General features: G+C 40.4%; 1 protein-coding gene across 5 annotated transcripts in view; it reads right to left on the bottom strand.

The window, feature by feature from the left end:
* Nucleotides 1–13,497, bottom strand: part of e4f1 (E4F transcription factor 1) — a 71,083-nt gene that overhangs the window by 3,993 nt on the left and 53,593 nt on the right. For 4 of the 5 annotated variants that reach the window (XM_059979877.1, XM_059979878.1, XM_059979876.1 and 1 more), the window contains exons 9-13: nucleotides 10,223–10,328; nucleotides 5,616–5,833; nucleotides 4,734–4,932; nucleotides 3,330–3,490; nucleotides 3,070–3,126 (exon numbers count right to left, since the gene is read on the bottom strand). In XM_059979877.1, the coding sequence (XP_059835860.1) occupies nucleotides 3,070–3,126; nucleotides 3,330–3,490; nucleotides 4,734–4,932; nucleotides 5,616–5,833; nucleotides 10,223–10,328 (741 nt within the window). Of the gene's footprint in view, nucleotides 1–2,900; nucleotides 3,127–3,329; nucleotides 3,491–4,733; nucleotides 4,933–5,615; nucleotides 5,834–10,222; nucleotides 10,329–13,497 lie in introns of all 5 variants that reach the window. The other variant, XR_009514004.1, reaches the window with a different exon arrangement.

Raw genomic sequence — 13,497 nt, 5'->3', positions numbered from 1 at the left:
ATTGGAATTATATATTATATGGAATAGATTGAACAGTCAATCTATGGATGTGAACCCTAAGATCTCTCTGTTTCTCCATTCTGCTAAGAATCCTGCCATTAACCCTATATTCTACTTTCCAAAGTGAATCACTTCATACTTCTCTGGGTTGAACTTCTCCTGCTATTTCTCAGCCCAGCTCTGCATCCTGTCAATGTCCCATTACAATTTACGACAACCCTCCAGATTATCCACAACTCCATCAACCTTCGTGTCATCTGGGAATTTACTAATCCACCATTCCAGTTCTTCATTCATTTAAAGAAATCACAAAGAACAGGTGTCCTAGAACAAATCTTTATGGAACACCACTGGTCACCAGGCAGAATACACCCCATCAACTACCACAGCCTGCCTTCCATGGGTATGCCAATTCTGTATCCACACAGCCAAGTTTCCCTGGATCCCATGGACCCTGACTTTCTGAATGAGCCTTCCACGGGGAACCTTATCAAACACCTTACTAAAATCCATATACACCACATCAACTGCTCTACCTTCATCACATCTTCAAAGAATGGAGCATGATGTTGACTATCCCTAATCCCTAATTTGAAGTATTCTCCAAATATTTGTAAGTCCTTTCTCTAAGAATCCTCTCCGATAACTTGCCCACCACTGAAGTAAAACTAACTGGTCCATAATTCCCCTTCTTGAACAAAGGAACAACATTTGCCACCCTCCAATCATTTGGTACTACTCCTGTGGCAAGCGAGGATGCAAAGATCATCGCAAGCCTGCAGTAATCTCTTCCTGCGCTTCATGTAGTAACCTGAGGTATACCCTATCTGGCCACAGGGACACATCTTTCAAAATTTCTATATATGCTCTTTCGTAACATCGACATATTCAAGCATATTAGCCTGTTTCTAATGCTGTCACAACAAACATCGAGATCCCTCTCACTGGTGAATATTGAAGCAAAGCAATAAGGACCTCCTCTATCTCCTCCAATTCTAGACAACTGCTTTCCCTGTTTTGTCCTACCCTCACTCTGGCCATCGTCAAACATGTAGAAAACCTTAGGGTTTTCCTTAATCCTACTCAGCAAAGCCTTCCTTTTTCTAGCTCTCCAGGTCCATTCATCAGCTCCTTCCTAGATACCCTGTAATTTTCTAAAGTCCTGTCTGATCCTTGCTTCCTAAAATGTGAAGTAAATTTCTTTCTTCTTCTAGACTAGGTATCTCTTGTCAACCACAGGTCATTCACCCAACTATCTTTTCCCTGCCCCAATGGGACAAACCTACGTAAAACCATCCGCAAGTGCTCCCTAAACATCTCCAGATTTCTGTTGTGTATTTCTCTAAGTGCATCTGTTTCTAATTTATGCTCCCCAGTTCCTGCCTACCCATGTACACCGAGGTCCCTATGTTCCTCGAAACTTCCCATGATTCACAGTGAATATCCTAACCTTGTACACCAAGGTCCCTCTGTCCCTCAACACTCCCTACCATTCACGGTGTGTGTCCTACCCCGTACACTGACTGATTGCATCACCATCTTGCACTGGATCAGGAAAAGCAGCAGAAACTGCAGACCCAGCCAGCTCCGCAATGGGCACAACCCTTCCCACCATTGAGAACATCAAAGGAATACCACGAGGCAGTGACATCGTCAGGAGACGTTCATTAGGACGCCGCCTCAATTAGACAGCATGAGCTATAAGAAGGGGTCAGACAAACTTGGCTTCTTTTCTCTAGATTAGTATAGGGAGGAGGAGAAGAGGAAAGGTTGTGTAGAGGCAGGAACTGTACAGTCTGGGCTCACACTGCTAATGTTTTTTTGCTGCACTGGTGCAGAGCAGGAGGGAAAGGGAAGACAGAGACATTGGTCACACAACAGAATGGGTGTGGGGAATGGGAGATCAGTGCCCAACATCCCATCTCTGGTAAGACATTGTCTCCTAGGGTAACAAGCTCCCAATACCCCCCTCATTATTCCAAATCATTTCCCCCCACCCTCCATCTCCTCAGCTTGAATAGGTTTTGGGCCCCAAAGATAAGAGTGGACATGGACAGAATATTCCCTATTGATGGGGAAGTCTAGGATCAGAGGGCACAGCCGCAGAATTGAGGGACAACACTTTAGAACAGAGATGAGGAGGAATTTCTTTAGCCAGAGGGTGGAATCGATGGAATTTATTGCCACAAATGGCTGTAGAGGCCAAGTCATTGGGTATATTAAAGCAGAGATTGATAAGTTCTTGATACTCATCAGGACAACAGAACCTCTCATCATTATTATAGTTCCACTTTGGTTCACTTTCTAAATCGGCAAAGGTTACAGGAAGGCTGGAGAATGGGTAGAGGAGGGGATAAGAGAATCAGCCATGATTGAATGGCAGAGCAGACTCAATGACCTAATTTTGTTCTTATGCCTCATACTCTAATGCTCTAAATGTGTGGCTTCTGACACTCCAGAGACCGGCTTCAATCCGGAGTTTAAATGGTTTGCACATTCCTTTTGTGACTGCGTCAATTTCCCCAGGTACTCTTTTTTTTCCCACATTTGCCAAAGAAGCAGTGAACAGTCTGTTAACTGGTCACTATAAATGGGCCCTGGTGTAGGTGAATGGCAGAAGATGGAGTTGGAAGAAAAGTGAGATTAAATTAGAATGGCACACAAGAGTCAGTAAAGCCATGGAGGCCAAGAGACCTATTTCTTTGCTGTACAAGAATGCATTTTTATCTCAGCCTCTGTGTTGCTACTCAATAAATATGTGGACTTCTCATGATATGATAGTTGATTACCGTATTTCAATCCACTTGGATAATATTTCTCTTATTGATGAGGCTAATATTGATTAAGTTACCTTCAATAAGTACAACTACACCACTAAAACATTTTCCTATCTGTTCTACCTATATTAATATCCTCCAATGATTATATTTCACAGGAATCCCCTCTGTATCCGGTCCTTCTCCAATTATCTTGTTTTATTATGGACACTGTGCATCTCAGTACAGATCATCCAACATAAACTATCCAATTGCAGCTCCTCTCACAAATCCAAAAATTGAACCACCAAACCTTCGAGCCTTGGCTTAGGGAGTCTGCCTGACTGTCTTCTGTCTCTTCAGCTGGAGTCTGCTCATAGAAATAGAAACAAATGGCAGATTTAATATGCAGCATTACACGATTCACACATATACAACTGCTGACATGTACACAATACTGATCACACACAGATCACATGGATATTGATATCGTGCAATTTCGTGCTCAACCACACTTGGTGTAGAGCAATCAGCAATTACTGTTACCATTGGTACTGCAAGTGTCACAGGTACCTTAATAATATATTCTTGTGTGTTGGCCACCATTGAGGAAAACTCCACCAGTACTGCATGAGGATCATCACTGATGATTGCTGTGGTAACGCTATCAGCAGACTGGCCACCAGGTGATACCTCTACCTGATCCAGTGCTTTACATCCAATGTGACAACCACCTCAGGACAGAAGAGAAACTATTAGTTTTAGACAGATTGCACTAGATTAGAAAAAGCCATTCAGCCCCACTTGTTCATTCTGTGGTTGATCTCAATTTTAACAATTTGCCATTACTTGTAACAATGTCTTTCAACAATCATTTAAAATTGGTATTGAAATATACAACCAATATCTCAGTTTCAAGAGATATATTTTGGAGGGAGGAAAACGGTGTGAATTATTTCTATTATTCCATTCTTAAAGTGTTGCTCGGATACCCCAGCACCATCTCTGACTTAGTTCATTCTGAACTTCTCCAGGGAAAGGTTTCTCTTTCAAACTCGCAGCATGGATGTGCTGGGCCCTGTTTGTGTTCTTCACAACTCCTGACTTACCAATTCTTTTATGCATTTCATGCAACACTACCCCTAATTCTTCGTATTAACCCAACTTTTGCACTCTGAATCTATATTATCTAGTAGCTTTTCACAATTTATTATTTTGCTTTAGATGTACAAGCAATCTCACAGCACCTTGCAGGTCCATAGTGAATGGCTTCACACATCCCAGGGAATACTCTACGGTCTAATCCACTTACTTAATGTCAATGTCCCCTTATAATACAAGATCAGAAAATATTGGAAATTCTCAGCAGATCAGGAAATATCTGTAGAGTAAAACAGTAACAACTGTTCAGATTGGTAACCTTTTATCTGAACAGTTTTCAGCCCCTTTGCTTTCCCTGTTTTCCCTTTATTTACTATGAAACCTAGTTCCTTGTCATCATCAGTCTTAGGTATTTGGTTCTGTAACTAAGAACTGTGTACTGCACTTGCCAAATGGAATGCATACCTTAACCTCACTCTGTCTCACCTGCTTCAGCTTTTAACAAAGTAGTTGGACTTCAGCAGCTCACAAACAAAAACAGAAATTAAGCCTTTTTGGTCTTTATTTCTGGAATTGTCTTGCTAAAGCTCCCACCTCTCTCTCTACCATCAACACTCTTAAACTTCAGCTGTCCGAATATTTACTTTTACACTACACCATTTGAAGTGTGTAACCTACACTCAGGACACTTCATAACACACATGGTAGTTTTTGATTCATTACTTTGCTGTGAACAGTAGAAAAAAAACTGAAGTAATGATATATGGAATGCAGAAGTGAAAATCATGACAGGAATTAAATAACCAACATCAATGAACTGTGATACTATACAAGACATGAGTTACACGAGTCCAATTCCAACAGCTTTCCACACACCTTTGGCTCGTAGGTGTCGATTGAGAGTACCATGCTCTGCAAAACCGCGCCCACATCTACAGCACGTGAATGGCTTCTCTCCAGTGTGCAGGCGCACATGTCGGATGAGGGAGCCCTTTTCTCGGAATGCCCGGGTACAATAGTCACATGCAAATGGCTTGTTCTCAGAGTGTGTCCTCAGGTGAACTTGCTGTGCATTCTGAAACACAAATCCGACCATTAGAAATCAAACATTAAAGAAGCTTTCCTTAATTACATAGTCGCTTCTGAATGCACAAGAAATCAAAGATTAAGGGTCAGGAAGTTATGTTGCAGCTTTATAAAACTCTGGTTATGCCGCATCTAGAGTATTGTATTCAATTCTGGTCACCCCATGATAGGAAAAATGTGGAGGTTTTGGAGAGGGTGAGAAGATGATAACCAGGATGTTGACTGGTTTAGAAAACACGTGCTATGAGGAGTGGTAAGACAAACATGGATTATTTTCACTGGAGCAGTGGAAATTGACGGAGTACCTGACTTCTAAGGTGAGGGGAGCAAATTCAAAGGAGATGTGCATGACTTTTTTTTTTATATACAGAATAGTGGGTGCTTGCAATGCACTACCAGGGGTGATAGTGAAGACAAATACAATAAAGGTGTTTAAGAGTCAAACCAGGAAAGATCTTTCCACAGCCTAATTCAATTTAGTTCCCATTCAATACTGCTCAAGCTGATCCTGACCACCATGCTGCTTATTGAAGCTAGCTGCAAACAAATAACATGCAAACATGGCTCTTACAGTGGCAATATTTTAAATACTTTGTAAGCTTTGAAATATTTCACAAAAGGCTAAATCTGACTTAAAACAGAAATGAGATCATCCAGCACACTCTCTCTGACCTTGGTCTTGTATTTTTTTCCACATATTGGACATGGGTACGGCCGGTCATCTGAATGTGCCCTCATATGCTCCTTCACATGGGCAATGCTCTTATAAAGCTTGCCACACTCCCCGCACTTGAAGCGCCTCTCGTTGTAATGTGATTCCAGGTGTTTTTTCAGAATGTACGCCGTCATAAATTCCTTCTCACACAGCTCACACCTGTGGGGCTTGTAGCCTGAAAAGTATTATACACAAAGGCTCAACTGATCTCTGCACAAAATCAGTTTCACACAACACAGGCATAAATGACACCTAGCACACTAGAACAATTCTTGGTAATCATGGTCATAGCAGAATCCCTTCATCAAAAGCATACTTAAATCTCATATAATACCAATTTACCCCAAGATTAGACATGTCCACAACACATGCTGGTCTATTCTGAAGGGCATACATACAAGTCATTGTGTACTATGCAGGGCCAATATACCAGCATTCCTGCTCAGCCTGGAGCACCAATGCAGCAAAACCTCAGTAACAAACAAGGAGGGTCTCAATGCAGCAAGTGCCCAGCACCAGGCACTTGGGCTCCAATGTCAGAGTGACAAGGGCTATTAGCAGGAAGGGAGGACTGAGAATTTTACAGGAATCAGCTCTAAGAAACTAAACATTTAATTAGGCCAAACATCAGTTATAAAAAAAAACGTAGAAATATCAAACCAGGAACAAGGAAATGGCAGATAGGTCAAGTCAATTTTTTTTTGCATCAGTTTCACTGGTGAACACTGCAGATGGGTTGGCTTCAAAGAGCATGGAAGAACAAAGAACCAGTCATGGAAAATGTTATGGGACACAAGGCAGGCAAGTCACTATGAAGGTTTTAAAGGAAGCAGCTGCAGAACAGTAAACACACTGGTTAATCTTGTTCTACAAAACTCAAAGTTCCAGGAAAGCTCACTGCAATAAATCTTCATTAACCAGACACTAGGGTTGGGGGTTAGTGATCCAATGGAGATGTTTGGTGCCAAATCTGGGTTTCGAAGATACAGCTCTCAGAGAAAATGCCATCCCATCAATGGGTGATCCTTTACACGTGACCCTAGTTCTAGATTCTCTCACAAGAGAAAAGATCTTCTCCACATCTACCTGTCAAAAACCCTCAAGATCATATGTACATCAATTGCCTCCTTCAATCTTTGAAATTCCATTGGATACAGGCACGGCTTGTCCAATGTTTCCTCACAAGACTTGTCTGATCCAAGTACACCCTTCATAAAATCATCAGACACAGGGTATCAGGTGAAGTAAAAGCTTGGCAATAGGCAACTCAGAATAAGAGTTATGGTAGGACAGAAAGTCCCACGTAATGCATTCTTAACTGTGGAGATTTTATTAAATAACTTGTTCTTAACTAGTAAAAATCAAATAAAAATGCAGATTATAGAAATCTAAAGTAAAGGCAGAAACTGCTGGACATACTCTGAGGTAAGAGAAAGAGGTCTAAAAAACCTTTATAAGAACTCAATGATAATGAGCAACTCTTGTTTCTCTTCCCACAGATGCAGCCTGACCTGCTGAGAATTTCCAGCCTTTTCCTGTACATTCGGCCAATACAAGGAGGCATAATTTAAGGTGATTGGAGGAAAGTATAGTGGGAATGTCAGAAGTAGGCTTTTTGTGTAGCAGGTACTGGGAACCCCCTGCAGAGGTTACAGCAGAGGCAGGTACATTAGGGATATCTAATAGAATCTTAGACAGGCACATGGGTAAAAGAAAACTGAAGGGCTATTTGGAAAGGGTTAGATTGATCTTACGAGTAGGTAAAAAGATCAACACAACATCATGGGCTGAAGGGCCTGTACTGTGCTGTATGTACTAACTTTGTAATTGTAGCAAAACATTCTGACAGTGATAATTAAACATAATTTTACAATAAGCAACACCCGGCGTGAGGACATTACAAGACTCAGTCGGCAAGATGGGTTTGAGGATGACCTTAAAAGACAAGTGGAAAAGCAACATTCAGTCAAGTCATTCCAGAGACAAGGGTTTGGCAACTGAAGGCATGGTTATCAATAGTGGGATAATTAAAATTAGAGATAAACAAGAAGCAGTACAGAGAAAGAACTGAGTATAGAGTGGGTACCAGAAGTGATTCTGAGACAGGAGATGGGATAACTAATTTTGTTTTTAATCACCATGCTGTATTTACCTAGAACTCTAAACACTTTATTCTGATGTCAGTATTAGGCAAAATATTGAAATCATATATTTATGATCCAGTAAAGAGGCACTGAAGAATGTAACAACGATTGGACAGTCACCAGGAACTTATGAAAGCAAAACTTAATTTTGAGATTTTTCTGTGAATGGCAACATAGATATACTTGGACTTGAGAAATTTTTCAATAAGGTACCGCACAAAGGATAATTGAACAGTGCACACTACTGAGTAACATACTGATGTAGATTGAAGACTGGTTGGTGGACAGCAAATAAAGTTGGAATAAATGAACCATTGTTGGGTTGTGAATCTGTAATTAGTGAAGTGCCACTGAGATCAGTACTGGGGCTCAGCTGTGCAATCAATATCAGTGTTTGGATAAGGGGATCAAATACAACATATACCAATAATGTGTGTGTGTAGTCTTGATAGACCATGGATTTGCACCTTGGAAAGTTTCCAGGGCGCAAGCCTGGGCAAGGTTTTTTTTAATGGAAGACCGGCAGTTGCCCAAGCTGCAAGTCTCCCCTCTCCACACCACCAATGTTGTCCATGGGAAGGGCATTAGGACCCATACAGCTTGGCACCGATGTCGTCACAGAGCAATGTGTGGTTAAGTGCCTTGCTCAAGGACACACACGCAAGCCTCAGCCAAGGTTCGAACTAGCGACCTTCAGATATCTAGACGAGAGCCTTAACCACTTGGCCACATGTCAACACTATACCAATAATACAAGTGTGGATTATGAGGGGGTGCATCAGGGATTAATATTCAGGTATAGCAAACAATTAAGAAGGCTAACAGTTCATTCCGCTTTAATGCATGAAGATTTGAGTACAAGATTCCCTAAAAGAGGTGTCACAGGTAGATAGGGTAGTAAAGACAGCTTTTGGTACATTGGCCTTTATAAATCTAAGTATTGAGCATAAGAGTTGGAATGTTATGGTGAGGTTGTATAAGGCATTGGTGAGGCCGAATTTGGAGTAGTGTGTGCACTTTTGGTCACCGAATTACAGGAAGGATATTAATAATGTTGACAGAGTGCAGAGAAGGTTTACAAGGATGTTGCCGGGACTTGAGAAACTGAGTTACAGAGAAAGGTTGAATAAGTTAGGATTTTATTCCCTGGAATGTAGAAGATGAGGGCAGCCTTGATAGAGGTGTATAAAATTATGATGGGTACAGATAGAGTGAATGCAAGCAGGCTTTTTCCACTTAGGCTATGGGAGAAAAAAAACCAGAGGACAAGGGTTAAGGGTAAAGGGGGGAAAGTTTAAAGGGAACATTGGGGGGGGCTTCTTCACACAGAGAGCGGTGGGAGTGTGGAATGAGCTGCCAGTTGAAGTTGTAAATGCGAGCTCACTTTTGACATTTAAGAAAAACTTGGACAGGTACATGGATGAGAGGGGTTTGGAGGGATATGGGCCAGGTGCAGGTCAGTGGGACTAGGCAGAAAAATGGTTCGGCACAGCCAAGAGGGGCCAAAAGGCCTGTTTCTGTGCTGTGATGTTCTATGGTTCTAAGAATAAGAACACTCTGTTTAAATTATATAGTGCCCTGGTAAAATTACATGTAAAATGTTTTATACATGTTTGATCTTCCTCCCTAAGATAACATATACTTGCAATAAAGGCAGATTGAGTACCAGAATTTGCCATGTTAGGATGGATTAAGCAGAACAAACTCCAAAGAGTTTAGGAGAAAGAGCCTCCTAAAACCAGCTAAGTTCTTACAGGACATGAAGAGCTGATGTTTTATATGAGTGGTTTGTCTAGTTTCACAGTCTCAAAATAATAGCTATTCAGGACAGATATAAAAAAATGGGAACGAACCTTTGGAATTTCCTGTCCAGATGGGCTACAGATGTTCACTCCCGCACTATATTCAAAATATTAAAGGATATTAAAGGAGTTAATGGATATAGTTTGAGAGGCAATGATACTATATCTCTCAGTGGTGAATCTCTGGGCTTTCTTGCCCTGGGCAGTGATCTTATTGAAGGAATTAATAATATTGATGCAGGTAAATCTCTCAACATGTAGTACATAAATTCCAATTCATGCTTGACAGAACTGAAGAGGTTAGCAAGAAAGAGAATCAGAATGGTACAACTTCCAGAGAAACAGAGAGCTAGTTTGATGTGTTGCTGGAAAAAGATATGAAATGAAGTAGAAATGGTGACTGAAGGAAAGCTACTCTTACTGCATTTAATGCACAAGTGCACTTTAGATGTTACAGCGATCCCCATGTGGTGATCCTTGAAGGATTTTGTACTCTACAAAGCTCCCGTGAAATTTATTACATCACAATGTTGTTTATTGTTGTTGTGAAGAGAAACATTAATGTAAACAATTAAGAAACTGAGATAAATTCATGACTCATATAACTGGTCCACTTACCTAAATGGGCTTTAATGTGCAGGCGCAAATAGCTAGATCCGCGGAACACTCGACTGCAGTGAGGGCACTTGAACTGTTTGCAATTGCTATCACTTTTAAAGTCTGCCTACATATGAAAGACATAACATTTAATTGGTAGCTCATAAAATAATGGAACAGTAGCATAGTGTTTGTGTTACTGGACTGCTAATCATAATCTGGATAAACAATCTAGAAACACAATTTATGTTCTCTTCAAAGTATCAGGAAAGTTAGAACAAGTTAACTCAGCTTTTTGTTACGCCTGAAATAAAAATCAAATGCAGCAAACACAAAACCATAGAACTGTTGTTAATAAAAATCTGCTTGATAATCTCATTTAGGGAAGAAATCAGTTGTTGGAAATGTTAAGTGGTTGACCCAAGTTCGATTCGGTATTTACCACATTTGACTTTAATTGGTTTCCTAAATAGCCAAGCAAACAATTCAGTTCAAGAGCAATTAGGAATGGGTAATAAATTTTGGCCATGACAGTGTAGCCACATCTTGAGGAAAAAATATAAGTGTAAAGTGTACTTGACTATCAGATTCTGCCCTCTATTTCTGGGCTTCATTTCATCACTCCACAGGGGGATTTGGTGAAGAAGGAACTCATAAGGACTCCTTCCCAGATTCACCATAGATCAAAGCATAATGAAGAAAATATTATTGAATATATACCATTGAATGAAATGTGGAAACCCTCCAGATCTCCTGCTCAAAACCACAAACCAAGACCCGGAAAAATACAAATCTCATCTTAGATTGTAACAAACTGTTATCAAGAATCAGAAACTATTTATTTAAACAAACATGAGACACTGGATGTAGTTTTACTGGAGCAGAAAAGGACAAGTGATGTTTTAACAAAATTAATAGAATTTCAACAAAATGAAGAGAAAATTTCCAGGCTAAGTAAATTTGTGTGCGCAAGTGCTTACTGAAAGCAAGAAATATTGCTTTAGATATTACCTTAACAAAAAAAGCAATGTATTATTCAACAATGAAGTGTAAAAACCACTGAAGAACAGCCATTACCTAGATGTGAATGCTGCTGGCTGATTAATTGTTTAAATGTTTATCTGTAGTTGCCCCTTAAGAAGGTGATTCTGGGTGACCTTCCTAAACTGCTGCAACTTGCACATTACTGCTGGAGTGGGTTATTAGAGTCTTTGACCTAAAAATAATGAAAGAAGAGCATGGTATCTCCAAATCAGACTGGTAAAGAATAAGTGGCAAATTAAAAGTCATTATGTCCTTATAGGTGCACAGTGCTGGTAGTTGGGAGGCTCTGCTGAAGAGGCTGTGGCAATTTTTGTTGTGGTAAATCCTGTAGGGACTATCTCCTGCAGTTTTATACATGATTCACTGGGAATTTAAAGAAAACTGGTTAAATCCTAGTTGCTCAATGCTCCTAATGGCAGGGACATTAGGGCATTTATGTACTGTGACCTTGGAGTAGAAGTTCATAGCTCCCTGAAAGTGGTGACATAGTTGAACAGAGTAGTGTAAGGGCTTGCCTTCATAGTTTAATGCATTGAGTATAAGAATTCTGACATCACGTTACAGCTGTTAAGATTGCACTTAAGAGTATCATGTACAATTTTGGTCACCATACTACAGTAAGAATATGGTGGCAATAAAGAGAAGGTAGAAGAGATTCACTAGGATGTTGACCGGAATTAAAATGGCAGTTTTAAGGAGAAATGATAGGTTGCTATTATTCTCACTGGAACACAGAATGCTGGGGGGTTAACTTTATGGAAGTTTATAAAATTTGAGGAGCATAGATAGGATAGTCAGAATATTTTTCCCAAGACAAGGGAGTCGAGAACTTGAGGGAAGAAAGGTAAGGGAGATCTGAGCAGTATGATTTTCACATTTCCTTTCCTTTCACAGAGTGGTAAACATCTGGAAGAAACAGCCAGAGGAGATGATAGAGGTAAATACAACATTTAAAAGGTACTTGGGTAGAGATACAGTTCTAATGCAGGCAAATGGATTAGTGCAGATACGTCTCACAGTTGGCATGGACAAGGTGGGCTCAAAGTGCCAATTTCTATGCTGTGCTATTTTATGATGTTATGGCAAAATAAAAATATCAAAATCAATACCAGAGCATAAAACAAGAAGCAATCCTGCATATAATGTCCAGGATCTCAAGGATACCAGAGAGCTTCTCATATCCAAATTATTTCTGAAATATAATTTCAGAAATATTGCCACTAGTGTTTGAGATAAACATCATCTGTGACTGATATGGAAAGATGCTCCTAAAATACATTAAGGGGGAAAGTGCAAAGCCTGGGCCACATCTGTTAAAAGCAAAGACTTTCAAACACAGTAGCATGGCTCTTAAACACTGGAAAATATCACTGCAGCAGATGTAGACAACATACAATGGCATGACATTAGAGCTTAGCAGCTCAACCCAGAGAGACAAAGAAAGATGTTTATCCTTCAAACTGTTTTACCCTTTGGTTTACGTACATTAACATGTCATAATCAGGCACTGCACTGAAGTAGAAAATGCTGGAAAAAGCTAAATAAGACAGAGATTGTGGAGATAGGAACAGAGTTAAATTTCAGGTTGATGATCCTTTATGAGGCAGTGTCACAAATAAATCAAATCCATTCCCAATCATATGGCTACACCAATCAAGCAAGTTTACTTTCCAATGCCATACCGAAAAAGGTTAACACAAGCAAGGACTGCATCTACCAGGTGTTTGTAATTTTCCTCTAAAATGTGAATGAGCCACTTTCTTGAACTATTGAATTGCTTTTGAACATACACCCATAATGCTCTTGGGTAAAGAGATCCAGGATTTAGAATCAGCAACGAAGAGGAAAAAGTAAAACAGTAATATGATTTGGAAGGGAACCTGTAGTCTATTTCCAGCTTGTGCTACACGCTGATTTCGGTTCGTTGCGGGAATGGGGCCTGCTCTCAGGGTGTCACGACTGGCTGTTATCTGACATGCAAAGGGTGCAGCCTAAGATTTCAGCTCACCTTTAGAGGCCTAGGATCTCGGGCTCTGGAGACAGGCGGATTGAAGGTCAATGCCCCAGACCGGTGTGTTGTAGAAGCAGGAAGATCTTTGATTGTGTACCCAGAGACCCGAGATCTTTGGGCACAGAACTCGGAAAAAGCAATGCAATGGACTTTTAACATGGTAAACCAGCGAGTCGTTTGTTTTGTCTCCCCTTCTGCTGTGAAATGGAGACATCTCTATACCAGGTGAACGCATAGTCTT

This window comes from Hypanus sabinus, chromosome 9 (genome assembly GCF_030144855.1).
Source record: "Hypanus sabinus isolate sHypSab1 chromosome 9, sHypSab1.hap1, whole genome shotgun sequence".
Classification (NCBI taxonomy): Eukaryota; Metazoa; Chordata; class Chondrichthyes; order Myliobatiformes; family Dasyatidae; genus Hypanus; species Hypanus sabinus.
This window is presented reverse-complemented; position numbering and strand designations above follow the sequence as displayed.